Here is a 25,509-nt window from a genome sequence, read left to right on the forward strand (position 1 = left end):
AAAATTGACTACCTATTTATTTCCACAGATGCTGCCTGACCTGCTGAGTTCCTGCAGCATTTTGTGTGTGTTGCTTGAGAGGTAAGTTTTCTTTTACACAGAGAGCAATCGGTGCACGGAATGCACTGGTGGTAGAGGCATATACAGGTTTACAGACCCCTCAGTCCAAGGTAAGGCTTCATGGCATAAAAAAGATTAGGAATCCCTGTAGTGGAGACATTTAAGAGACTCTTAGTCAGGCACATGGATGACAGAAAAATGGAGGGCTATTTGGGAGGGAAGGGTTAGGTTAATCCTAAGAGTCGGTTAGAACATTAAAAATCACCTGTTCTTCATCATGAAGTCTGAGTAATATTGAGAGGCATGTAGTTACTGTGAAATTGTACTATAGCACAGAACAGTGCATTCCTGATCAAACAAGAGAGGTGTCAAGCGACATCATATGGAAGCAGGCAGTTTGGCCCGTCAGGTCCATTCTAACCATCAAGCACCCATCCACACTAATCCCATTTCATTTCCCCCAACATTGCTTTTAAGGATCTCAGCCCAAAACATTGATTGTTTATTCATTTCTATAGACGCTTCCTGATCTGTTGAGTTCTTCTACCATTTTGTGTATGTCACCTATCACCTGTAGATATTTGGAACATTTCTTAGAACGTAGAAGATTGAGAGAGACTTGCTAGAGGTATATAAAATTATAGGGTAACTACAAAGAGTTTTTTTTTCCACTGAGGTTGGGTAGGACTACAACTAAAGGTCTTGGGTTAAGGGTGAAAGGTGAAATGTTAAGGGGAACATGGGGGGGGGGACTTATTCACTCAAGAGGGTGGCGCAAGTGTGGAACAAGCTGCCAGCAAAAGTAGTGCTTGCAGGTTCAACTTCAACATTAAACATCGAAGTTTGGATAAGTGCATGGATGGGGAGAGCATGGAAGGCTATGGTTCAGGCACAGATCAGGACGAGGCAAAATAATAGTTTCACAGGGACTGGACGGGCCGAAGGGCCTGTTCCTTGATCTATGACTTAAAAACTGACACTAACAACTCTTCATTTTCATTCTCCTCTTGCCACCAAAATACCCAGCCCATTTCTACACAATATCCATTTTAAATTGTTATAATGAGAAGCACCACATGGAACAGTTTCACAGTGTTCTGATCCGCACGTCAAACCGTGTAATGTAATTACCTTTTATATGGGTCATAAGTTGGGCTGTCTCTCCTAGCGTAACTGAAACAGAAAAGACAGCATATTAAATACTGACTCTGAAACACATTGATGGCCTCTACCCCACACCCAGTCTTCCTTTAGCTGTCAGACCCTGCCACTGTTCAAAATTCAAAAGTAAATTTAATATCAAAACTGTACTATGTACCAGGGAGATGATCTCTACCAAAAGTGGCGTAAGGCACATCTTCCCTCCGCTAACCTGCAGGTCACCCTTGGGCAAGGTGGAAAACCTGCTTAGCCCCCCTGATCAGTCACGTGAACCCACGGGAGCAGGTGGTGGATGGTCGTATGAGCAGCCGGTGCATATCACAAGTCCTAGTTATGTGACCACTGACACCAGGCAGACAGTCTCTGAAGAGTACTGATCATGGCTGGGGTCACCCGCCTTGTAAAGACACTGCCCAGAAGAAGGGAATGGCAAACCACTTCTGTAGAAAAAATTGCCAAGACTAACCATGGTCATGAAAAGACCAAGACTGGCCACATCATACAATAAGACATATAACAATCAAACAATACTAGATAATACTTAGAAATTCATTTTCTTGCAGGCACTTACAGAAAAATAAAGAAATAAATTAGAATTTATGAAAACCACAAATAACAAAGACAAATAACAACCAATCAGCAAAAAATAAAAAGTAATTAAGTAATAATGAGAACATGAGTTGTGGAGTCCTTGAAAGTGAGACAGTCTGTAGGTTATGGAATCAATTCACTGTTGAGGTGAGTGAAATTATCCACACTAGTTCAGAAGTCTGATGGTTAAGGGGTAATAACTGTTCCTGAAACTGGTGGTGTGAGACCTGAGGCTCCTGTACCTCCTGCACGATGGTAGTAGCGAAAAGACAGCATGGCCTGGATGATGGGACCTTGATGATGGATGCTGCTTTCTTGTGGCAGCACTCCTTGTAAATATACTTAATGGTGGGAGAGCTAGTGATGAGATTTAAGATCATAGGGTATAGGAGCAGAATTAGGGTTCAAGATGTAGATCAGAGACTTGAATAGGCTGATGTGCATGATGTAACACTGATGATTCAGACCATGTGTGGAGTATTGTGAACAGTTTTGGGCCCCTTATCTAAGAAAGGATGTGCTGGCATTGGAGAGGGTTCTAAGGAAGCTCAGAAGAATTATCTCAGGAGTGAAAGGTTTCTTATGAGGAGTGATGATGGCTCTAGGCCTGTACCCACTAGAGCTTAGAATGAGAGGTGATCTCATTTAAATCTATCTTGACCTTTCAATATTTGATAGAGTGGATATGGAGAGGATTTTTCAATTAATGGGAGAATCTAGGACCAGAGCACACAGCCTAAGAATACAGGAACGTCCCATCAGAACATGTGAGGAGGAGTTCCTTTACCCAGAGGGTGGTGAATCCACTGAATTCATTGGCACAAAAGTAATTTGAAGTCAAGTCATTGGGTATATTTAAGGGAGAGGTTGATAAGTTCAGTAGTACGGATGTCAAAGCTTATGGGAAGAAAGCAGGAAGATGGATTTGAGAGGGAAAATAAGTCATCCATGATTGAATGGTGGAGCAGACTTGGTGGGCTGAATGGCCCAATCCTGCTCCTATGTCTTATGGTTTTATAATCAGAGACGTGAAACTGAGGCCCACAACTCCCCTCTCAGTTGAAAGTGAAAGGTCCCAACACAGCATCAGCCACGACCACCAGGCTATTCACAAGCAGTTGCATACAGCAAATTGAGATGCACAAGTTAGGCTGTCATATTCCATGGAGCACAAAAGCACTTGACTGCATCTGTGACATAGAGCTCCTCACAGTAGGTGTCGAAGAAATTAAAGGAGTTTCCTTAAACTGACATTGTGTCTACAGAGTTAGAGTCAAGACCTATGTTGGGATGACACACAGTGACTTAACCTGCTGACAGACGCTGTACTTTTATAGATGTTACTAAATAGATGTTACTAAATGCAACACTCTCAGTGTCTGAACTGTGTGAAACTCGGCTCAAATTATAATTCCAGCAGAAGGAAGTAGCAGGGAATGCCCAGGGCAACAGTAGTTTTCAGAATAGAAGAGCAAAGTAGGAATTTTAACAGTGAAGAAATTCAACAGTACAGCATCACCCTGACAAAGAGTGGTCAAGATTAAGAAAGTGTTTTAAAAGCATAGATGGCAAAGGGCTGAGTTGGAACAGGTGTACCTGGGTGGGCTGATTTTTCTCCCCTTCAAGCGCTTCTCTCTGAATTCTCTCCGCTGGCGACGAGACCTTCGTCCCTGCAAAGAACACAAAGCAAAGTAATTAAACCTGTTCCGAGCCTGATACTGGCAGCCATGGTGATGCACATTGTCAATTTCAACATCCAAGAGAGGTTTGGATAGGTACGTGGATATTAGGCATATGGAGGGCTCTGGTCCCGGTGCAGATAGATGTGACTAGACAGTTTAAATGGTTTTCGGCATGGACTATCTGGGCCAAAGAGTCTGTTTCTGAGCTGTACTCCTCTATGAAACTGAGAGCTGGGAGAAAAAAGCCTGTGCTGGGTGTGACTGTAGCTTTGAAGGTCTCTGGATCAAGGTCTCTATGGGGTGTTTCTGCTGTTGCTTGCATGGTGGGGGTGCGGTCAGTGCTTCTGCTGGCACGGATGGGGGGAGGGAGGTCAATGCTCTTACTGCTGCTTACGTGAAGTAGGGGGACGGGTGCCACTGGGCTTCGGTGTTTCTATCATTCATTCGATGGGGTTTCTTTGTTTCTTGGATGTCGGTGAAGAGCACAAATTTCAGGTTATATACTGTATACAACAACAGGGGAGATTCAGCATGACATCAAGAACTTTGCTGTGTAGTGGAGAGTGTATTGACTGGCTACATCACACCTTGGTATGGGAACACCAATGCCTTTGAATAGAAAATCCTATAAAAGGTAGTGGATTCAGCCTTGTACATCACGGGTAAAGCCCTCCCAACCACTGAGAATATCTACATGAAACACTGTCTTAGGAAAGCAGCATCCATCATCAAAGATTCTCACCACCCAGGCCATGCTCTTTTTTCACTGCTGCAATGAGGCAGAAGGCACAAGGTTCTCAACACCAGGTTCAAGAACAGTTATTAACCCTCAACCACTGTTTATACTCACTGGAATTTAGAAGATTGAGGGGGGATCTTATTGAAATGTATAAAATTCTAAAGGGACTGGACAGGCTAGATGCAGGAAGATTGTTTCCAATGTTGGGGAAGTCCAGAATGAGGGGTCACAGTTTAAGGATAAAGGGGAAGCCTTTTAGGACCGAGATGAGGAAAAACTTCTTCACACAGAGAGTGGTGAATCTGTGGAATTCTCTGCCACAGGAGACAGTTGAGGCCAGTTCATTGGCTATATTTAAGAGGAAGTTAGATATGGTCCTTGTGGCTAAAGTGATCAGGGGGTATGGAGAGAAAGCAGGTACAGGGTTTTGAGTTGGATGATCAGCCATGATTGTACTGAATGGCGGTGCAGGCTCGAAGGGCCGAATGGCCTACTCCTGCACCTATTTTCTATGTTTCTATTAGGCTCTTGAACAAAAGGGGAAAACTACACTCATCTATTGAGATGTTCCCACAACCAATGATCTCACTTTAAGAACTCTTTATCTTGTTATTTCATGCTCTCATTATTTATTGCTATTCATTTATATTTGCATTTGTAGTTTGCTGTCTTCTATGCACTACTTGATCTTTCATTGATCCTGTTGCAGTTACTATTCTATAGATTTGCTGAGTATTCCCTCAGGAAAATAAATCTCAAGGTTGTTTGTGGTGATGTACATGTACTGATAAAAAGAAAGTTACTTTTGAGGTCAGCAGGAGATGCTCATGGAGTGAGCACTGTTCCAGATTCGCTCCATAAACTTTACCTTTTTTAACCTATGATCACCCTTATTTAACTTACTTTCACCTATACCAAAAGATTCTTGCTACTTTTTTGGACTTATCTTTGAAGAAATGAGTACAGAAATGCCTTTGAGATCTAAAGGGCGAGACCCTGGGAAAGACTCTAACGGGGGCAGAAAGAAGAAAAAGACCGATCCTAAGTGCACTGAATTGACTTATGAAATGTTATTGGAGGTTTTAAATGAAAAATTTGAAGAACAAAGACAAATTTTCAAAGAAGATATAAAGGCTTTTCAGGATTATATGGATAAGACTGATTCAGTAGTTAACCAGCAGCAAGCACTAATCGCAACTTTGCAAGAGGACGCTCGGAAGCGAGACTTGATAATCGAAAAACTGGAGCAGAAATTAACTTTGATGATTAAACAGGTGGAAACACTTAAAGCCAAGAGTATCGACTTTGAAAGTCTGTCCAGAAGACAGAACTTACGCATATTTGGTCTCCCGGAAGGTATTGAACAAGGGGACCCCTTGAAGTATTTTGCTCAACTTTTAAAGGATGCGTTCCCTTCTGTATTCCCAGACAGTCCTCAGTTACTTGATCGTGCTCACAGAATTATGCGTCGATCACCAAGTGCTTCAGCTAAGCCACCAGTGGTAATTGTCCGATTTCACTATGTGCATGTTAAAGAGCAACTTATTCGTGTGGCTCGGCGTGTAGGGATGGTCAAATTCCAAGAATTCAATTTTCGATTAGTGGAGGATTTTAGTCCAGAAGTAATGAAGTCAAGGCTTCTTTTTAAACCTCTGATGTCCGAATGTTGTGAGAAAAATCTAAAACCTGCGCTCTTATACCCTGCGAAGCTCAGAATTTCGCCTCCCAATGCATCACGGAGTGTTTTCCTTTCTAAATCTGAAGCTTGAAGCTTTCTGAATGAGAACTTCCCTACTGCTGTGGATTCTCATCTCTAATAAATGAGTGATTTTGATCGTTGCAAGATGGTTTTTGTTTCCTAAACCAGATTTTGTTTCTGGCTATTGGTGTAGGTTTACTCTATATTTTATACTCTAGTTAGTTTTTTTTTCTATGTACTAATCTTTTTATTTTACTTACTTCAATCACTGTTCTTTACCTTTGGTCATTATTATTAATCCTTTGAAGGCAATTTTTTTTTTACTTAAGATGGCGGTTTCTTCTCTAAAATATTTTTGGCTTTTTTTTTGATTTCGCCATTTTTTTTCTCTCTCTCGTCTTCTTCCTTTAATGTATTTCTTATCACAGTTTAAATTTTTTTTTGGTTTGTTTGGGTTTTAACCCGATTTATAAGCTACCAGTGATTATATTCTTTTTGCTTTTTTTTATTAGCAATTGTATTAAGAAGTTTGGTTTTAGTATAGTGATCATTATTTCTTTAGAGTTTGGATGGATCTTTTTTTTTCCTTTATATACGGAGTTGCCTTCTGCTGATACGGGGGGGGGGGGGGGGTAAGATTTAGTTTCATTTCTCTTTTTTCCCAGCCTTTTCCTGGCTGGGGAGGGGCTTTCTCCTCTTGGGTGGGGGGTGGAGGTTTTTTTCTAAATCTTATGTTCTTTATATCAGTTTTTTTTTAGTTTTTTCACTTGGGCTGATTTTAAACCACTAAAATGTCCGCCATGTCATCACTTCCGGGTCCGCCCCTTATTTTTGTTCTTCTTCCGGGTGCATGAGTTCATAATTTGGTTAACCCTTTATATACCAAAGGGTTGATTTCAGAAATATAGCTCAGACCATTAATTTTGTCTCTTGGAATACTAATGGCTTAAACCATCCGATTAAACGGAAAAAGATTTTCAAAGTATTCCAAAGACCGAATGCACATATTATTTTTGTACAAGAAACTCATGTGAGGAAAGAGGATAATCATCGTTTTTTTTTAGGTTTTGGAGGGGTCAGCAGTACCATTCAAATGCGAATGCTAAATTAAAGGGAGTTTCAATTTTTATTGACTCCTCGATTGCATTTGTCCAACACGATATTTTTTCGGATCCGAATGGTAGATTTTTGATAATTACTGGGTTCCTTTTTAAAAAAAAAGGTTGCTATGGTTAATGTTTATGCTCCAAATGTGGATTATCCCGATTTTTTAAGCTTTTATTTACTTCTCTACCTAACTTAAATGAATATAGGTTAATAATGGGTGGTGACTTTAATTGTTGTTTAAATCCTTTGTTGGACAGATCTATACCTACTCAGACTTTACCTAATAAGTCGGCCACTTATATTAACTCTTTTTTGACTGATAATGGAATTTTTGATATTTGGAGATTTCGGCATTCTAAGGACAAAGAGTTTTCATTTTTCTCACATGTTTATCATTCCTACTCGAGAATTGATTTTTTTTATTGACTCTTGTTTTATTCCATTGGTAATTGGTTGTAATTATGATATTATAGCCATCTCTGACCATGCTCCATTAAAACTTTCTATTAAATTTATGGATACAGCTTCTAGTGCTAGACAATGGCGATTTGATTCTACCTTACAGCAAGATCCGGATTTTATTAAATTTATGAAGGAACAGATCGATTTCTTCTTTTCAACTAATTCCATGGATGATAGTTCTTGCGGAACACTTTGGGACACTTTTAAAGCATATATACGTGGTCAGATTATCTCCTACTCCGCTGGTTTGAGAAAACGCATTAAGAAGGAAACTCTTTTATTGGTTGATAAAATTAAAGAGATTGACAAGAAATATTCGACTGCTCCTAGTAAGGAGCTTTACAAACAAAGGGTTGAACTTCAAATGGAACATAGTTTATTACTTACATCTTCGATTGAAAATTAATTAATGAAAACCAGATCTGATTTTTATATAAATAGTGATAAATCGGGTAAACTGTTAGCTAGTCAATTGAAGAATGCTTTGGTGAAACGTCAAATTAATAAGATTCGTCAGCAGAATGGAGATATGACAGTTAACCATGATAAGATAAACAAATCTTTTCAAGATTTTTATACCTCCCTGTATCATTCCGAATTCCCTCATGATTATAATGCCATGTGTGATTTTCTTGGGAAATTGAATTTTCCAAAATTATCATCAGATGATCTTTCAATATTAGAAACTCCTATTACGGATGCAGAAATTAAAGGGGTTATTTCCTCTATGAATTCTGAGAAAGCACCAGGTCCAGATGGGTATACAGTAGAATTTTTTAAATGTTTTTCTGCTACTCTTTCTTCTTGGTTATGCAGGGTTTTTGAAGAAGCAATTAGATTGGGCAATCTGCCACAATCTTTTTATAGAGCTTCAATTTCTTTAATATTGAAGAAAGATAAAGACCCTACTGTCTGTGCATCCTATAGACCAATATCCTTATTGAATGTAGATTCCAAGATCTTTTCCAAGTTACTGGCATCCAGGCTGGAGAAGGTATTACCTCAAATTATCTCGGAAGATCAAACTGGTTTTATTAAAAATCGCTATTTTTTTTTCAATGTTAGGAGATTATTGAATATTGTTTGTACTCCTTCACATAGCACTTCAGAATGTGTCATTTCATTAGATGCGGAGAAAGCACTTGATAGAGTTGAATGGCCATACTTATTTACTGTGCTTGAGAAGGTTAATTTTAGTCCGACATTCATTTCCTGGATTAAACTGACATATCATACTCCAGTAGCCTCGGTGTTTACTAACAATCAAAGATCTCCCTTTTTTTCGTTTATTTCGGGGTACTAGACAAGGCTGTCCTCTGAGTCCATTATTATTTGATATTGATTTAGAACCCTTGGCAACTGCTATCAGAGAATCACAGAACATTTTTGGCATTAATCGTGGGACGGATATACATAAGCTATCACTATATGCAAATGATTTATTATTATTTATTTCTGATCCTGAGAAATCCATTCCTGCAGTTATATCATTGTTGGCTCAATTTAGTAATTTTTCCGGGTATAAATTAAATCTTAATAAGAGTGAATTGTTTCCTTTAACTAGACAGGTTCCAATTTATGGAAATTTACCTTTTAAATTAGTTAATGACTCTTATTTACTTAGGGATTAAAATTACAAAAAATTTTAAGGACTTATTTAAGGTTAATTTTTTACGCCTAATCGATCAGATTAAATGTTTGTTTACTAAATGGTCACCAGTATCTTTATCTCTGATAGGTCGGATTAATGCTATTAAGATGGTTATTTTACCCAAGTTTTTATATATATTTCAAGCAGTATCAATTTTTATTCCGAAATCTTTTTTTGCTAATGTTCATTCAAAAATTTCCTCATATATATGGCAGAATAAAAATCCCAGATTAGGTAAAAAATATTTACAGAAGGCAAGGAAGGAAGGTGGATTGGCATTGCCTAATTTTAAATTTTATTATTGGACAGTAAATATCCGATATTTGATATGTTGGTTAAAGGATTGGGATATATCTTTTGGCCCTCACTGGGTGAACCTGGAAATTAAATCTGTACAAGGATCTTCACTGGGTTCTATTTTAGGGTCTTCTCTTCCCTTTGCTCTTTCTAAATTGCAGAAATGAATTAACAATCCGATATTTAAACATACTTTACGTATATGGTTTCAATTTCGGAAATTTTTTGGGTTGACTCAGTTTTTTAAAAATATTCCTATTGCATCCAATTGCTTTTTTTATCCTTCTATTATAGACCAAGCTTATTCAGCTTGGAAGACTAAAGGATTACTACGATTTTCCGATTTATTTTTGGATAATTGTTTTATGTCTTTTGAACAATTATCTAATAAATATAATTTGCCTAGATTTCTTTTTTTTTATATTTACAGATTAGGAATTTCTTAAATAGTGTATTTCCTACCTTTCCAAATCTTGTGTCTTCAGGTATTTTGGAGAATTTGTTTGAACTAAATCCTTCTCAGAAAGGGCTAATATCAAAACACTACAATATAATTATGAAGATACGTTCAGAGCCCTTCTATAAGACTAAAGACGATTAGGAAAGAGAACTTAACCTTACTATCCCTTTTGAGAATTGGGATAACTACGCAGTTTAAAGTTGTGCATAGGGCTCATATGTCCAAGGATAAATTGGCTCATTTTTATTCCTATATAAATCCTATTTGTGACAGATGTCATTCTGAGATAGCATCTTTAACTCATATGTTTTGGTCTTGTCCGCTTTTGAAAAAATATTGGAAAGACACTTTTGATATTATTTCCACGGTATTGAACACTGATTTACAACCTCATCCTATTACTGCAATTTTTGGTCTACCAATGATGGACTCAGGCCATTTATCCTCTTCTGCTTGTCGAACGATTGCATTTCTTACATTAATGGCTAGAAGATCTATTTTGTTGAATTGGAAAGAAATTAATCCTCCTACCGTATTTCATTGGTTTTCTCAAACTATGTTATGTAAATTTAGAAAAAATTAGAAGTGTTGTATTTGATACTTCTATTAAATTTGAAAAAGATATGGAGACCATTTATTCAATATTTTCATATGATGTAATGTGACCCTGTTCCAAGCCTATTTGTTTTTCCAGTTTTGATTTTATATATGTTGAGAGGATCGGAGTTGACGACACTGATGATTTTGTATTCTTGTTAGATATTATAAACAGCCCTTTCTTTTTCCTTTTTTTCCCTTTCGTTTTTTTTCCTTATTAGTTATTAGATTGTTAGATTAGTTTTTCTTGCATAAATTTTTTTTTCTTTTCTTTGTTTTTTTTTAAAATATATATTATGATATACCTAGGTTTGCTTTGTTTATATGTTACTTGTATCGTCCGTGACTTATTTATATTGTAACTATTGCTTATGTATTCTTACATGTTCATTTGAAATGTGTATGCTTGTAATCCCAATATCTATGTATTAATCTTATTATGTTGATATTAATAATAATAAAGATTGAAAAAGAAAGAAAGAAAAGTTACTTTTGATTTTATATACATTCTTTGATATTAAATGAACCACTGATGAACAAATTTCCCTACCGAGTACATTGCCTTCTCTTCCTCCAGGGCTTTGGCATGTTTTATTGCCTCCACTTCTTCTTTGTCTTTCCGAAGCATCCTTCCAATAGAAATAAAGACCAGTTATACCACCCATCAACAGACCCTCAACCTACCCTCTACACAATGGAGATCATGAAGAAGCTACCAGTAATTCCTTGTTCCTTGTACTGGACGTCCACCAGGGTGGCTAAGGAATTTGATAGTGGAACACCCATCCATCCCCTCCAATGCCCAATATTGGGAGTCAATTAATTGCAAAGGTTGGGTAATAAAATGCCTCTCTTCAGAAGGTTTTGACTATGGTAGGACAAGTGGTTCCCATGACCAATGGGCTCACTTTCAAGTATTCCTCATCTTATGTTCTCAATATTTAATGCTTAAAGAAGAATGCCCTTAACTCCTGGTGGAGTCACCAGGGCGCCGACATGACAATCTTTTTGCACCGATCTTATTGGTGATTGCTCATCATGTGGCGTTTCTGTAGCATTCTCCAGTTTTTTGTTACGAGGTCGAGTTGCTAGCTCGATGCTCAACACAGCACGGATGGAAAGCGTGCAGGGGAGCCAGTTGGATTCGAACTTAGGAGTCCAGCACTGATGCCACTATGCCACCAGCCTAGTTGGTAATTATTAATATTATTATTTCTTTCTTTTCCTATTTGCACGGTTTGTTGTCTTTGGCACTCTGATTGAACACCGAAGTCGGCGGTCTTTCGTTGATTCTGTTATGGTTATTATTATATAGATTTGAGTATGCCCACAAGAAAATGAACTTGTGTTGTAAATAACTTTGATAATAATTTATTTTAAGCTTAGAAGCTACCTTCTTCTACCTAATGAGCTCTCTTCCTTCACAATCAACTAAGTGACTCCACCGGAAAGTATGATGGGGAGTGTAGAATGTTCTACATATATGCAAGCTTTTTCTTGCCCAAGTCCAAAGGGAAAGTGTACCCTTCATAGGTCCCACCATCATCTATCACTGGAGGACCAACTCAGAACATAAGAATGAACCAGAAACCATTTCTCCTCTGACTGACTTGGAACCACACAAGATGCTGCATATCCACCAATCAACAGAAATGTTTTAGTGAATTCTACAAACTCAGCGGGTCAGGCAGCATCTGTGCAGGGAGATGGACAGATGACGTTTTGTGCTGAGACCCTTCATCTGAATGGAAAGATAAAGCAGAGATAGCGGGTATAGAGTTGTGGGGATGGGGATGAGCAAAAACTAGCAGGTGATAGGTGAATCCAGCTGACGAAAGGTGATAAGCTGATGGAGGAGGGGAGGGTAGGAATAGTGTCTGAGGCTGGGAGTAGATGGGTAGCGGCAACAAAGGGTTGCAGGTGATGGAATCAGATAGGAAAGGAAGGTGAAGCATGGAACCAAATGGAGAGTTGGGGAACGCAGTTGGGAATCTGTGAGTAATGGGCTGATGGGAGGAAATGGGGTGGGTCGATCAGCAGAGAGAGAAAAGGGAAAAGCTCGCCTCACCTGACAAAGTCGCCTTCAGACATCCCATAAGTGGTAGCAAGTTTGTTCAGCTCCAAGGTCTGTTCAGTGTTTAATTCATCAACGTCCACTTCAACATCTGAAAGGCAAGACTTAAACATTCAGAAACCTCCAAGTGTTAATCAATTAAGTTAGCAGCCAACAATTCTGTTTCATTTCCAGAAAAGTATACAGATCACCGTACATTCCGACACCCATGATTCTTTCCAATCATTTCTATGTAAAAAGAACATTCTCATTGTCAAAACACCTCATTGAATATTGAAAGGCCTAGATAGAGAGGATGTTTACAATAGTAGGGGAATTCAGGACCAGAAGACACAGCCTCAGAATACAAGGACATCCCTTTAGAGCAGAGATGGAGAAATTTCTCCAGTCATAAGGTGGTGAATCAGTGGAATTCAGCGGCACCGACGCCTGTGGAGGCCAAGTCATTAGGATATTTAAAGCAGAGATTGATAGGTTCTTGATTAGTAAGGACATCAAAGGTTATGGGGAGAAGGCAGGAGACTGGGGTTGAGAGGGATAGTATATCAGTCATGATCGGACGGTAGAGCTGACTCGATGGGCTGAATGACCCAATTCTGTTCCTATTACTAAAAGTCAGAGAGGTACAGCACAGAAACAGGCTTTTCGGCCCATCTAGTCCATGCCGAACCATTTAAACTGCCTACTCCCATCGACCTGTACCCAAACCATTAGACGTCATACCCCTCCCATCCATGTACATATCTAAACTTATATTAAACGTTGAAGTCGAGCTCTCATGCACCACTTGCGCTGGCAGCTCATTCCACACTCTCACTATCCTCTGAGTGAAGAAGGTTCCCCTTATGTTCCCCTTAAACTTTTCACCTTTCATCCTTAACCTATAACCTCGCACTGTAGTCCCACCTGACCTTGATGGAAGAAGCCTGCTTGCATTTACCTTATCTATACTCCTCATAATTCTGTATATTTATTGCAGGTCTTTTGAATAAAACAGAACTTGGGCCATCTCTACATGTATCTGTAAGAATCTGAATTCAGAATTCAGAAGGTGGTCTCATGAGATAAGATTGGTCTTATTCTATAAAGAGTTTAGAATAATAAAAAACAAAATAATTGAAAAGGGCTAAACTCTATGATATAGGAGCAGAATTAGGCCATTTGGCCAATTGATTCAGCTTCGCCATTTTTTCATGGATAATCCATTTTTTCTCTCTGCCCCAATCTCCCGCCACCCTACTCTTGAGGCCTCTGGTTGTAGTCCCTCCTTTTGAAAATGTTCTCAATGGAGGTGACATCCATTGTGAAGGACCCTCACTGTTCAGGGAATGCCCTCTTCTCCTTACAACCATCCGGGAGGCAGTATTTGAAAAACTGCAGTTCTCTCTCTCAAACATGACCAAAATGGAAAATCTTTAATTTTGTTCAATTATAAAAGTGCTTCGGCGACTGTAAAGCAGTCTGGGATGTGTTTAAAGGGATGTGAATGGTGCTACAAAAAATCCAATTCTGGCTTTCAACCTGCCTGCTGAGATTCCCTAAACAACGAAACTTCAAAACCTACCAATGTAACTTACCCTAAAGCAATAATCTTGGCTCAGCTGATTGACATCACATGATATTTGATAAAATTAAATGGAACACACGCTTCACCTTGAAACTCATTGTAGGTTAATTAGCAACTCAGGTCTCATGTTTATGGTACAGATGCTCTGTTACTGCAAAGTGCTTCTGAGGCTTTCCATCTTAATGATTAACCAGAGTAACACACACACAATGCTGGAGGAACTTAGCAGCGTCTATGGAGAGGAACTGAGAGTCCATGTTTTAGACCCAGACCCTTCAATGGGCCTGGAAAGGAAAGTGCAATAAGTCAAAGTAAGAAAGTGGGGGGGAAGGGAAAGAGTTCAGCCAGCAAATGACAGGTGAAACCAGGTGAGTGACAATTTAGGAGAGGCATACACAACATGTATTTCAGGTTCCAGCTCAAAGGAGCAGCTCACCTTTTCTTATTACCAGGCTCAAGGACAGATACTATCTCACTGTTACTTTTTTCTCGGCGGTACAGTCGCAGGAGGAGGAGGAGGCCTCACACAGACCTGGGAGCAAGAGTGCAGAGCTTTCAAGGGATTTTTCCTCTCATCAGCCTACAGTCAAGGGCCAATAAAAGTAAAGCAAGGACAAGCAGTGTGACCACTGTTGGAGTAGATCAGAGTGAGTGGCGAGGCTTTGGCTTATAAAACTTCAGTTTAGGCTTGGACCAGCTAAGTATCTAATGAGTTTCTCCTTTTTCTTCATCTGTTAGTGCATAGTTAGAGCAGTGAGAATGGCTGTGTCGTGTTCTTTGTGTGAGATAGAAACATAGAAAACATGCAGCACAACACAGGCCCTTCAGCCCAGAAAGCTGTGCTGAACATGTCCCTACCTTAGAACTACCTAGGCTTTACCCATAGCCCTCCATTTTACTAAGCTCCATGTAGCCATCCAAGAGTCTCTTAAAAGACCTTATTGTTCCCGCCTCCACCACGGCAGCCGTCAGCCCATTCCACGTACTCACCACTCTCTGCGTAAAAAACTTAGCCCTGACATCTCCGTACCTACTTCCAAGCACCTAAAAACTGTGCCCTCTCATGTTAGCTATTTCAACCCTGGGGAAAAGCCTCTGACTATCCACACTATCAATGCCTCTCATCATCTTATACACCTCTATCAGGTCACCTCTCATTCTCCATCGCTCCAAGAAAAAAAGGCCGAGTTCACTCAACCTAATCTCATAAAGCATGCTCCTCAATCGAGGCAACATCCTTGTAAATCTCCTCTGCACCCTTTTTATAGTTTCCACATCCTTCCTGTAGTGAGGCGACCAAACTGAACACAGTACTCCAAGTGGGGTCAGACCAGGGTCCTATAGAGCTGCAACATTACCTCAATCCCATGATTGATAAAGGCCAATGCACTGCATGCCTTCTTAACCACAGAGTCAACCTGGTAGCAGCTTTGAGTGTCCTATGGACTCGGATCCCAAGATCCCTCTGATTCTCCACACTGCCAAGAGTCTTACCATTAATGCTATATTCTGCCATCATATTTAACCTACCAAAATGAACCACCCCACAATATCTGGGTTGAACTCCATCTGCCACTTCTCAGCCCAGTTTTGCACCCCATCAATGCCCCACTGTAACCTCTGACAGCCCTCCACACTATCCACAACACCCCCAACCTTTGTGTCATCAGCAAATTTACTAACCCATCCCCCTACTTCCTCATCCAAGTCATTTATAAAAATCACAGAGTAGGGGTCCCAGAACAGATCCCTGAGGCACATCACTGGTCACTGGCCTCCATGCAGAATATGACCCATCTACAACCACTCTTTGCCTTCTGTGGGCAAGCCAGTTCTGGATCCACAAAGCAATGTCCCCTTGGATCCCATGCCTCCTTACTTTCTCAATAAGCCTTGCATGGGATACCTTATCAAATGCCTTGCTAAAATCCATATACACTACATCTACAGCTCTACCTTCATCAATGTGTTTAGCCACATCCTCAAATAATTCAATCAGGCTCGTAAGGCACGACCTGCCTTTCACAAAGCCATGCTGACTATTCCTAATCACATTATGCCTCTCCAAATGTTCATAAGTCCTGCCTCTCAGGATCTTCTCCATGAACTTATCAATCACTGAAGTAAGACTCACTGGTTATAATTTCCTGGGCTATTCCTACTCCCTTCTTTGAATAAGGAAACAAAATCTCTAACCCTCTAATCCTCTGGAACCTCTCCTGTCCTCATTGATGATGCAAAGATCATTGCCAGAGACTCAGCAATCTCCTCCCCTGCTTTCCACAGTAGCCTGGGATACATCCCGTCTGATCCCAGTGACTTATCCAACTTGATGCTTTCCAAAAGCTTCAGCACATTCTCTTCCTTAATATCTACATGCTCAAGCTTTTCAGTCCACTGCAAGTCATCCCTACAATTGCCAAGATCCTTTTTCATAGTGAATACTGAAGCAAAATATGCATTAAGTACCTCCGCTATTTCCTTTGGTTCCATACACACTTTTCCACTGTCACACTTGATTAGTCCTATTCTCTCAGGTCTTATCCTCTTGCTTTTCACATGGGTTTTCCTTAATCCTGTCCGCCAAGGCCTTCTCATGGCCCCTTCTGGCTCTGCTAATTTCATTCTTAAGCTCCTTCCTGCTAGCTGTATAACCCTCTAGATTCCTATCACTACCTAGTTTTTTGAACCTTTCGTAAGCTCTTTTCTTCTTGACTAGATTTACAACAGCTGTGGAAATTCTGGACCCCCTTCTACATCTACACCAGGTGCACTGAGCTGCAGCTTCTCAAAGGAAGTGTTAAGGAACTGGAGCTCCAAGTCAATGACCTTCGGATCATAAGGGAAACTGAGGAGTTGATAGATAGAAGTTACTGAGAGGCAGTCACCGCTAAGTTGCAAGAGGCAGGTAAATGGATGACCTTTCAGGAGAGGGAAGGGAAATAGCCAGCCAGTGCAGAGTACCCCTGTGGCCTTTCCCCTCAATAGTAAGTGCACCATTTTGGATACTGCTGAGGGGGACAACCTAACAAAGGTGGGGGAAGCTGCAGCAATTGGGTCTCTGACACTGAGCCTCGTACAGTGGCTCAGAAGGGAGGGGGGAGAAGAAGAATGCAGTAGTTACAGGGGATTCCATAATTAGAGGAACAGACACGATATTTTGTGCATGCAGATGATAGAGTCAATGGACGGTAAGTTGCCTCAGGGGTGTCAAGGCAAGGGACGTCTTGGATCAGGTTCACATCATTCTAAAGGGAGATGGTGAGCAACCAGAAATTGTGGTACATATCGGCACCAATTACTTAAGCAGGAAAGACGAGGAGGTCCTGATGAGGGATTTAAGGCAGCTAGGTAGAAAGCTGAAAAGGAGAACTGCCAAGGTAGTAATCTCTGGATTGCTGCCTGTGGCATATGCCAGTGATGGTAAGAGCAAGATGATCTGGCAGATGAATGTGTGGCTGAGGAACTGCTGCAGGGGTCAGGGGTTCAGATTTCTGGATCATTGTGATCCCTTCTGGGAAATATATGATCTATACAGGAGTGATAGGTTACAACTGTACATGAGTGGGACTAATATCCTTGCAGGCTAGAGCTGTTGGAGAGGGTTTAAACTAATTTGGCATAGGAATGAAATAGGCCTGTTGATTTACAAGTGAAGGCAATGTGTAGTAAGACCGTCAGGAAGGACAGTAAGATGACGGGGCAAAATTGCAGACAGTGGGATGAGTTTCAGAGTAAAAAGGGGACAAAATTGAAAAAGGTGACACGTACAGGACTGAAGATGTTATATTTAAATGCAAGCAGTATACAGAATAAGGTAGATAATTTTGTAGCGCAGTTAGAACTTGGCAGACAGGACATTGTGTGCATCACTGAATTGTGGTTGAAAGAACATTACAGTTGGGAGCTTAACATCCAAGGATATACAGTGTATCGAAAGGGGTTGGTGTGGTTCTGTTGCCAAAAAATGAAATCAAATCATTAGAAAGAAGTGACATAGGATCGGAAGGTGTTGAATCATTGTGGGTGGGGCTAAGGCAACTGCAAGGGTAAAAAGACTTTGATGGGAGTTATATACAGACCTCCAAACAGTAGCCAGAATGTGGGCTACAATAGAAAAAGCATGTCAAAAGGGCAATGTTATAATAGTTATGGGGGATTTCAATATGCAGGTAGATTGGGGAAAATGAGGTTGGTGCTGGATCCCAAGAGAGAGAATTTGTAGAATGTTTACTAGATGGCTTTTTAGAGCAGCTTGTGGCTGAGCCCACTGGAGGATCAGCTACTCTGGACTGGGTATTGTGTAATGCATTAGGGTGTTGTTTAATGCATTAACCCTAACCCTAATGAAACAGATTTGATTAGGGAGCTTATGGTAAAGGAACCCTGAGGAGACAGTGATCATAATATGATAAGAGTTCACCCTGCAGCTTCAGAGGGAGACGCTAAAGTCAGTTTTACAGTTTTACGGCAAGAGAGAGGAGTTGCCCAGAATTGATTGGAAAAGAACACCAACAGGGATGATGGCAGAGCAGCAATGGTTGGAATTTTTGGGAGCAATTCGGAAGGCGCAGGATAGATACATCCCAAAGAAGTAGTATTCTAAAGGCAGGATGACACAAACATGGTTGATAAGGCAAGTCAAAGGCAACATAAAAGCAAAAGAGAAGACATATAATAGAGCAAAAATTAGTAAGAAGTCAACCAACAGAGGGCAACTAAAAAAGTCATAAAGAGGAAAATGATGAAATATAAAGGTAAGCTAACCAATAATTTCAAAGACGATACCAAAAGTTTTTCAGATACATACAGAGTAAAAGAGAGGAGAGAGTAAATATTGGACTGAAGGAAAATTACACTGGGGATGTAGTATTGGGGGACAAGGAAATGGAGAATTAAATTATTAAGTATTTTGCATCAGTCTTCTCTATCAGAAGGGCTTTGACAAAGTGCTACACATGAGGCAGCTGAATAAGATAAGAGCCCATGGTATTACTGGAAAGATTCTAGCACGGATAAAGCAGCGGCTGATTGGCAGGAGGCAAAGAGTGGGAATAAAGGGCCACCGAAATGAGTGGTGTTCCACAGGGGTCTGTGTCGGGACCACTTCTTTTTACATTATACATTAATAATTTGGATGATGGAATTGATGACTTTGTGGCCAATTGTGCGGAAATACAAAGCTACGTGAAGGGGCAGGTAGCGTTGAGGAAGCAGGCAGCCTGCAGGAGGACTTAGACAGATTAGGAGAATAGGCAAAGAAGTAGCAGATGGAATACAGTGCTGGGAAGTGTATGGTCATGCACTTTGGTAGAAGGAATAAAAGCATAGACTATTTTCTAAACAGGGACAAAATTCAAAAATCTTGGGTGCAAAGGGACTTACAAGTCCTCGTGCAGAACTCCCTAAAGATTAATTTGCAGGGTGAGTTGGCAGTGGGAAGGCAAATGCTATGTTAGTATTCATTTTGAGCAGACTAGAATATAAGAGCAAGGATGTAATGCTGAGGTTTTTCAAAGCTCTGGTGAGTATCGTGAGCATTTTCGGGCCTGTATTTAGGAAAGGATGTGCCGACATTGGAGAGAGTTCAGAAGAGGTTCGGGAGAATGAATTCAAGAATGAAAGACTCATTGTATGAGTGATTGAAGGCTCCGGGCCTTTACTTGTTGAATTTTGAAGAATGAGTGAGGAATCTCATTGAAACCTATTGAATAATGAAAGGCCTGGTTAGAGTGGATGCAGAGAGGATGTTTCCTGTGGTGAAAGAGTCTAGGACCAGAGGGCAAAGCCTCAGAATAGAGGGACATCCATTTAGTAAGGAGATGAGGAATTTCTTTCGCTAGACGGTGGTGAATCTGTGGAATTCGTTCCCACAGGCGGCTGTGAAGGCCAGGTCATTGGGTGTACTTAAGGCAGAGTTTGATAGGTTCTTGATTGGTCAGGATGCGAAAGGTTATGGGGAGAATGCAGCAGAATTGGTTGAGGGGGAAATGGATTAGCCTTGATGAAATGGTAGAGCTGACTCGATGGGCTGAATGGCCCAACTCTGTTCCAATGTCTTATGGTCTTATCAGACTCTTATACAGTAAGACAGTCCAGAACACTTCTAGTGCAAATAGCTAGTTGCATTGTAATACCCCCCATTTAAAAGACTGACTACACTTTTCACTACCTCAGTAAAGCAACCAGCATAATTAAATACCACACCCACTCCAGATATTCTACCAAGCTCAAGGACAGACTCTACCCCGCTGTTATCAATCTCTGGAATGAACCTCTTGTAAGAGAAGATGGACTCTTGGCCTCACAATCGACCTTGCAATGATCTTGCAGTTTATCGCTTACCTGCACTGCACTTGTTCAGTAGCTTTTACACTTTATTCTGCATTGTTACTGTTTGACCTTGTTCTACATCACTGCACTGTGTAATGACTTGATCTGTATGAACAAGCATTTCACTGTATCACTGTACATGTGGTCATAATAAACAAATAGCATTGATAATTCCAAATCACTTCTACACAAACCACTGCGACTCAGGTACAAATGGAAATTAATACCAATATCAATTTCCCAGTCCTCCAAGAAAACCATGACTTGATTTTCGGTCTGGAGGTTTGCATGCCTCAATGACCCAGGCAGCTATGTTAGCTGGAGCCAGGAGTTTATGCTTTGGTTCTTAGTAGGGTCACCCATGCCAAACTGGTCAAAGGGTGGAGACCAGACTAAGAGTGGCCCACCAGTCCTCCAGATTCAAGGGTTTAGCTCAGGGCTAACAACCTTGACTGGTCAAACAAAACTGTTAGAACATAGAGTACAGAAATCTACAGTACATTACAGGCCCTTCAGCCCACAATGTCATGCTGACTATGTAACCTACTCCAGAAACTGTCTAGAATTTCCCTAGCACATAGTCTTCTATTTTACTAAGCTCCATGTACCTATCTAGGAGTCTCTTAAAAGACCCTATTGTATCCACCTCTACCATCATCGTTGGCAGTGCTTAACACACATCCACCTCTGTGTGAAAAACTTAACTCTGACGCCCCCCTTGTACCTACTTCCAAGCATCTTAAAACTATGCCCCCTCATGTTAGCCACTTCACCCCTGGGAGAAAGCCTCTGGGTATCCACATGATCAATGCCCCTCATCATCTTATACACCTCTTCAGGTCACCTCTCATCCTCTGTCGCTCCAAGGAGGAAAGGTCAAGTTCACTCAACCTATTCTCAAAAGACATACTCTCCAATCCAGGCAACATCGTTGTAAATCTCTTCCGCATTCCCTCTATAGTATCCACATCCTCCCTGTAGTGAGGTGACCAGAACTGAACACAGTACAGTCGGCCCTCCTTATCCGTGGATTCCACATGCGTGGATTCAACCAACCGCGGAACAAGAAAACTCGGAAGTTCTCTCTCCAACACTCGTTGTTTAAGCATGTACAGACTATTTTTTCTTGTCATTATTCCCTAAACAATACAGTATAACAACTATTTACATAGCATTTACATTGTATTAGGTATTATAAGTAATCTAGAAATGACTTAAAAGTACAAGCAGTCCCTGGGTTATGAATGAGCTCCATTCCTGAGTCCGTCTTTAAGTCAGATTTGAAGTTGGAACAGGTACATCCGGTATTATTTAGCGCCAGTTAGTCAAATGTTTTTTTTAGTATATAGTACATATTTTACCTTTCCATGCATATAAAACACTTAAGAAACATACGTATTTCAATAATTAAACCACTGCATTGCTTAGTAATAATCGTAGCTTTCATTGGGCAGGGCCTTTCAAATGCTCCATTAAAATTGTTCCAATCGTTGACTGACTGTAGCCTAACGCTTTTCCAATGACCGATGGTGTTTCACCTCTTTCCGATCGCTTTATTACTTCCACCTTATTTTCAATCACGATCGTGATTATTTTCGTGAACAGAAACATCGCAGATTCAGAGCTAGCCACTCCTAATGTCCACCACTCTGAACATGTTAAATAAAGTCCAAGTTCCGCTAGGTCCTAAAGACCACCGCGCTGCTTCAGGTTAAATAAGGGACTTGAGCATCCGCGATTTCTGGTATCTGGGGGGGGGGGGGGTTCTTGGAACCAATCCCCCGCGGATAAGGAGGGCCGACTATACTCTAAGTGGGGTCTAACCAAGGTCTTATGTAGCTTTACCATTACCTCAAGGAACATGAACTCAATCCCATGGTTCATGAAGGCCATCACACCATATATCTTTTTAACAACACTGTCAACCTGTGCACCAGGTCCTATGGACACCAGCCTAAGATCTTGCTGATCCTCCACACTGCCAAGAGTTTACCATTTATATTCTGTCTTCAAATTTGACCTACCAAAATGAACCACTTCACACTTATCTGGGTTGAACTCCACCTGCCACTTCTCAGCCCAGTTCTGCATCTTATCAATGTCTCGCTGCAACCTCTGACAACCCTCCACTATCCACAACACCCCCAACTTTTCTATCAGCAAACTTATTAATTCACCCTTCTACTTCCTCATTCAGGTCATTTATAAAAATCACAAAGAGCAGGAGTCCCAGAACAGATTCCTGCAGAACACCATTGGTCAACCTCCATGTTGAATATAAACCATCTACAGGTCTTCAGCCTCCTCCCTAAATCCTTAAACTTACTGTGCAGGACCTCTACCCCTCTTCTGTCTATGTCATCGGTACCATAATCTCTGGCTGCTCACCCTCCCCTTCGAGGATATTCTGCAACTGCTCAGAGACATCCTGGACCCCAGCACCCAGGAGGCAACACATTATCCTGGCATCTCTTTTGCTGCCACAGAATCTTCTATCTGTCCTCTTTAATTATCGTCCCATATGACTAATGCTCCGCCTGACCTCATCCTACCCTTCTGAAACTCAGAGCCGATCATAGTGCTATTGGTCAGGCTGCTGCTGCCTTGCCCAGATAGGTCACCCCCCCCCAGCAGTATCCAACAGGGTAAACCTGTTACTCAGGGGAACAGCCAAAGGGGAATCCTGCACTGGCTTCTTTCTCCCTTTACCTATCTCGGTGTTCACCCTCCTACTCCCTGAATTCTCCACTCAGGGTGCAACCACCCACTCAAAAGTTTTACTTATCAATTGCTCTTCCTCCCGGATCATCCTTAGTTTGTTCAACTCCAGCTCCAGCTCCTTAATGCGGTCTTTCAAGAGCTGGAGTTGGCTGTACTTCCTGCAAGTGTAGTCATCAGGGACACAATCATTCCCACATCCTAGAGGAGGAGCATTCTATTGCCCTATCTGCCATCCTGCCTGCACTGTACAATGGGCAAACAAGACCAAATCAGCAATAATGAAAGGGAAAACTACCCTTCCAACTTGTTTCTTTTGGCCTCAGCCTCTTCTCGTCGAAGTCTCGAGTCAAAGCCTGACCCTCCTACTCTCACCTCTGGCCTACTCCCACAATGGCCGTTCTGCTCTTGCCACTGATTGGGCTTCCAGAATGTCCAAATACCCGTGAATCTCTGCTTTTATATGAGCTTCGCTGACCTGTGGGTAACCTCATCCAAGTTCTCTGCTCCTACCAATGATTGGGCCTCTGGAAACTATTACAGAAACAACAATGAAGAATCTTTCTACACGAGTACAATGGCATTCCTGAGTCTCCACGCAGGACTTGCGTGACTGATAGTGGTGAAAATCAAGATGAAGCTACTGACATGATGAAGGAAGCCCTGAACACCAGCAGAGATTGAAGGTCTTCATTGCTGCCCTAAACGCGAATGGCATAACCGACAGACCACTACCACAACAACAACAACAACAATTTCCGTGGGCATTTACTTCACAACTTTATTAACTTTCTCAGTCTTAATCTCTCTGGAAGCCAAATGTTTAACCACAGGAAAACCCTCAGGTTAAGAATGCAACATTTGTTGTTATGTATTAACCAACCCTGTGAATAATTTCTGCTGCTACCTAACTTATTCCCTTTCAGTTTAAACATTCAACAGCACCCCCTGCTGTTCCAGCCAGCGAGCTTCCCCTTGCACAGCTCAGCACCCAAATTACTGGAAGGACTCTGCAGGTCATGCAGCATTCATGAAGATGAATAAACAGTCGGTTTACGGTCTAGGCCTAAAACCTCGACTGTTTACTCCTCTCCACAGATGTTGCCAGACCTGCTGAGTTCCTTCAGCATTTTGTGAGGGTGTTGCTCCGGATTTCCGGCTTCTGCAGAATTTCCTGTGTATAATTTACAGCTCACCTATGTCTGGTATCTCTTCATCAGAATCACTCTTCTCATCTGAGTCATCCTCGTAGTCTTCATCTTTCTCCTCTGCCTTCTCATCTGTAGTTACTGAGCAGTCATCGTAAGTGTAGCCAATCGATGCTTTCTTCTCTGCTAACCTGTTGGGGACAAGGTGGATAAGTGGCTAGCAGGTCATTCAATGGGAAAAATTCCTACGCTGATCAACATGGCTGCGCAATAATGCAAAAGTAAATCATTATTCGCAGAGGGAGCCACAGTAGAGTAGCGGTTAGCAAAATGGTATTACAGCACCAGTGATTCAGGTTCAAGTCCTGCCATTATCCTATAATGAATTTGAATTTTCTCCTCATGACCACGTGGGTTTACTCAACAAAGCTGTACAGTTAGAGGCTGTTCTAGTGCTTTATCAATAAAAAAAAGATAGACTTAAGCAGTCATTCTTTGCAGTACCCAGGAATTTGGGCATTCTCTCTGGCTTCTATATGGAGGGGAGTTTTGATGCAACTACACAGGGCAAGGGTGGGACCTCAGCTAATGTAGTGTGTGCAGTTTGATGTACTGTGTACTGTGCCCATCTTTAAGGAGGGATAGAATTACAATGGAGACAGTGCAGGGACCATTGATTAGACTGAATTCTGGGATCCAGAGTTTGTCTTATATGGATTATTTGTTATGTTCACCGGAAAATGGAAAAACGAAGGGTGATCTTATTGAAACATACAAGATTTTGACAGGGGAATACAGACAGGATACTTCCCACAGTGGAAGATTAATTGCAGAAACTATAGAGGTGTCAGGTAAGAGGTATAGATCAAGTGGAAAGCCAAAGACTTTTTCCCAGAGTGGAAATGGATAATATGAGGGGACAGAATTTTAAGGTGATTGGAGGAAAGTACAGAGGCAAGTCAGAGGTTATTTTTAAAAACAGAGTGGTTAGTGTGTGGAACATCCTGCCAGGGGTGATGTTAGGAGCAGATACATTATGGGCATTAAAATGGAGGGCTATGTAGGAGGGGAGTGTCATATTTGGCACATCATGAGCCAAAAAGCCTATACTATGTTGTGTTGTTCTGTGTTCTAGAAATGGTGACTGCCCTTTTCAGATGGAA

At 41.0% G+C, this 25,509-nt stretch overlaps 1 protein-coding gene across 5 annotated transcripts in view; it reads right to left on the reverse strand.

Moving 5' to 3' along the window:
* Positions 1-25,509, reverse strand: part of clasrp (CLK4-associating serine/arginine rich protein) — a 116,021-nt gene that overhangs the window by 62,295 nt on the left and 28,217 nt on the right. For all 5 annotated transcript variants that reach the window (XR_009514878.1, XR_009514877.1, XR_009514879.1 and 2 more), the window contains 5 exons: positions 24,395-24,537; positions 12,575-12,671; positions 11,057-11,135; positions 3,409-3,482; positions 1,192-1,233 (listed from right to left, as the gene is read on the reverse strand). Coding sequence is in view for 2 of the 5 variants with exons in the window: in XM_059985179.1 (XP_059841162.1) it covers positions 1,192-1,233; positions 3,409-3,482; positions 11,057-11,135; positions 12,575-12,671; positions 24,395-24,537 (435 nt within the window). In the remaining 3 variants the exon portion in view is untranslated. The remainder of the gene's footprint in view (positions 1-1,191; positions 1,234-3,408; positions 3,483-11,056; positions 11,136-12,574; positions 12,672-24,394; positions 24,538-25,509) is intronic.

The sequence above is a fragment of the Hypanus sabinus genome, chromosome 11 (genome assembly GCF_030144855.1).
Source record: "Hypanus sabinus isolate sHypSab1 chromosome 11, sHypSab1.hap1, whole genome shotgun sequence".
NCBI lineage: Eukaryota > Metazoa > Chordata > Chondrichthyes > Myliobatiformes > Dasyatidae > Hypanus > Hypanus sabinus.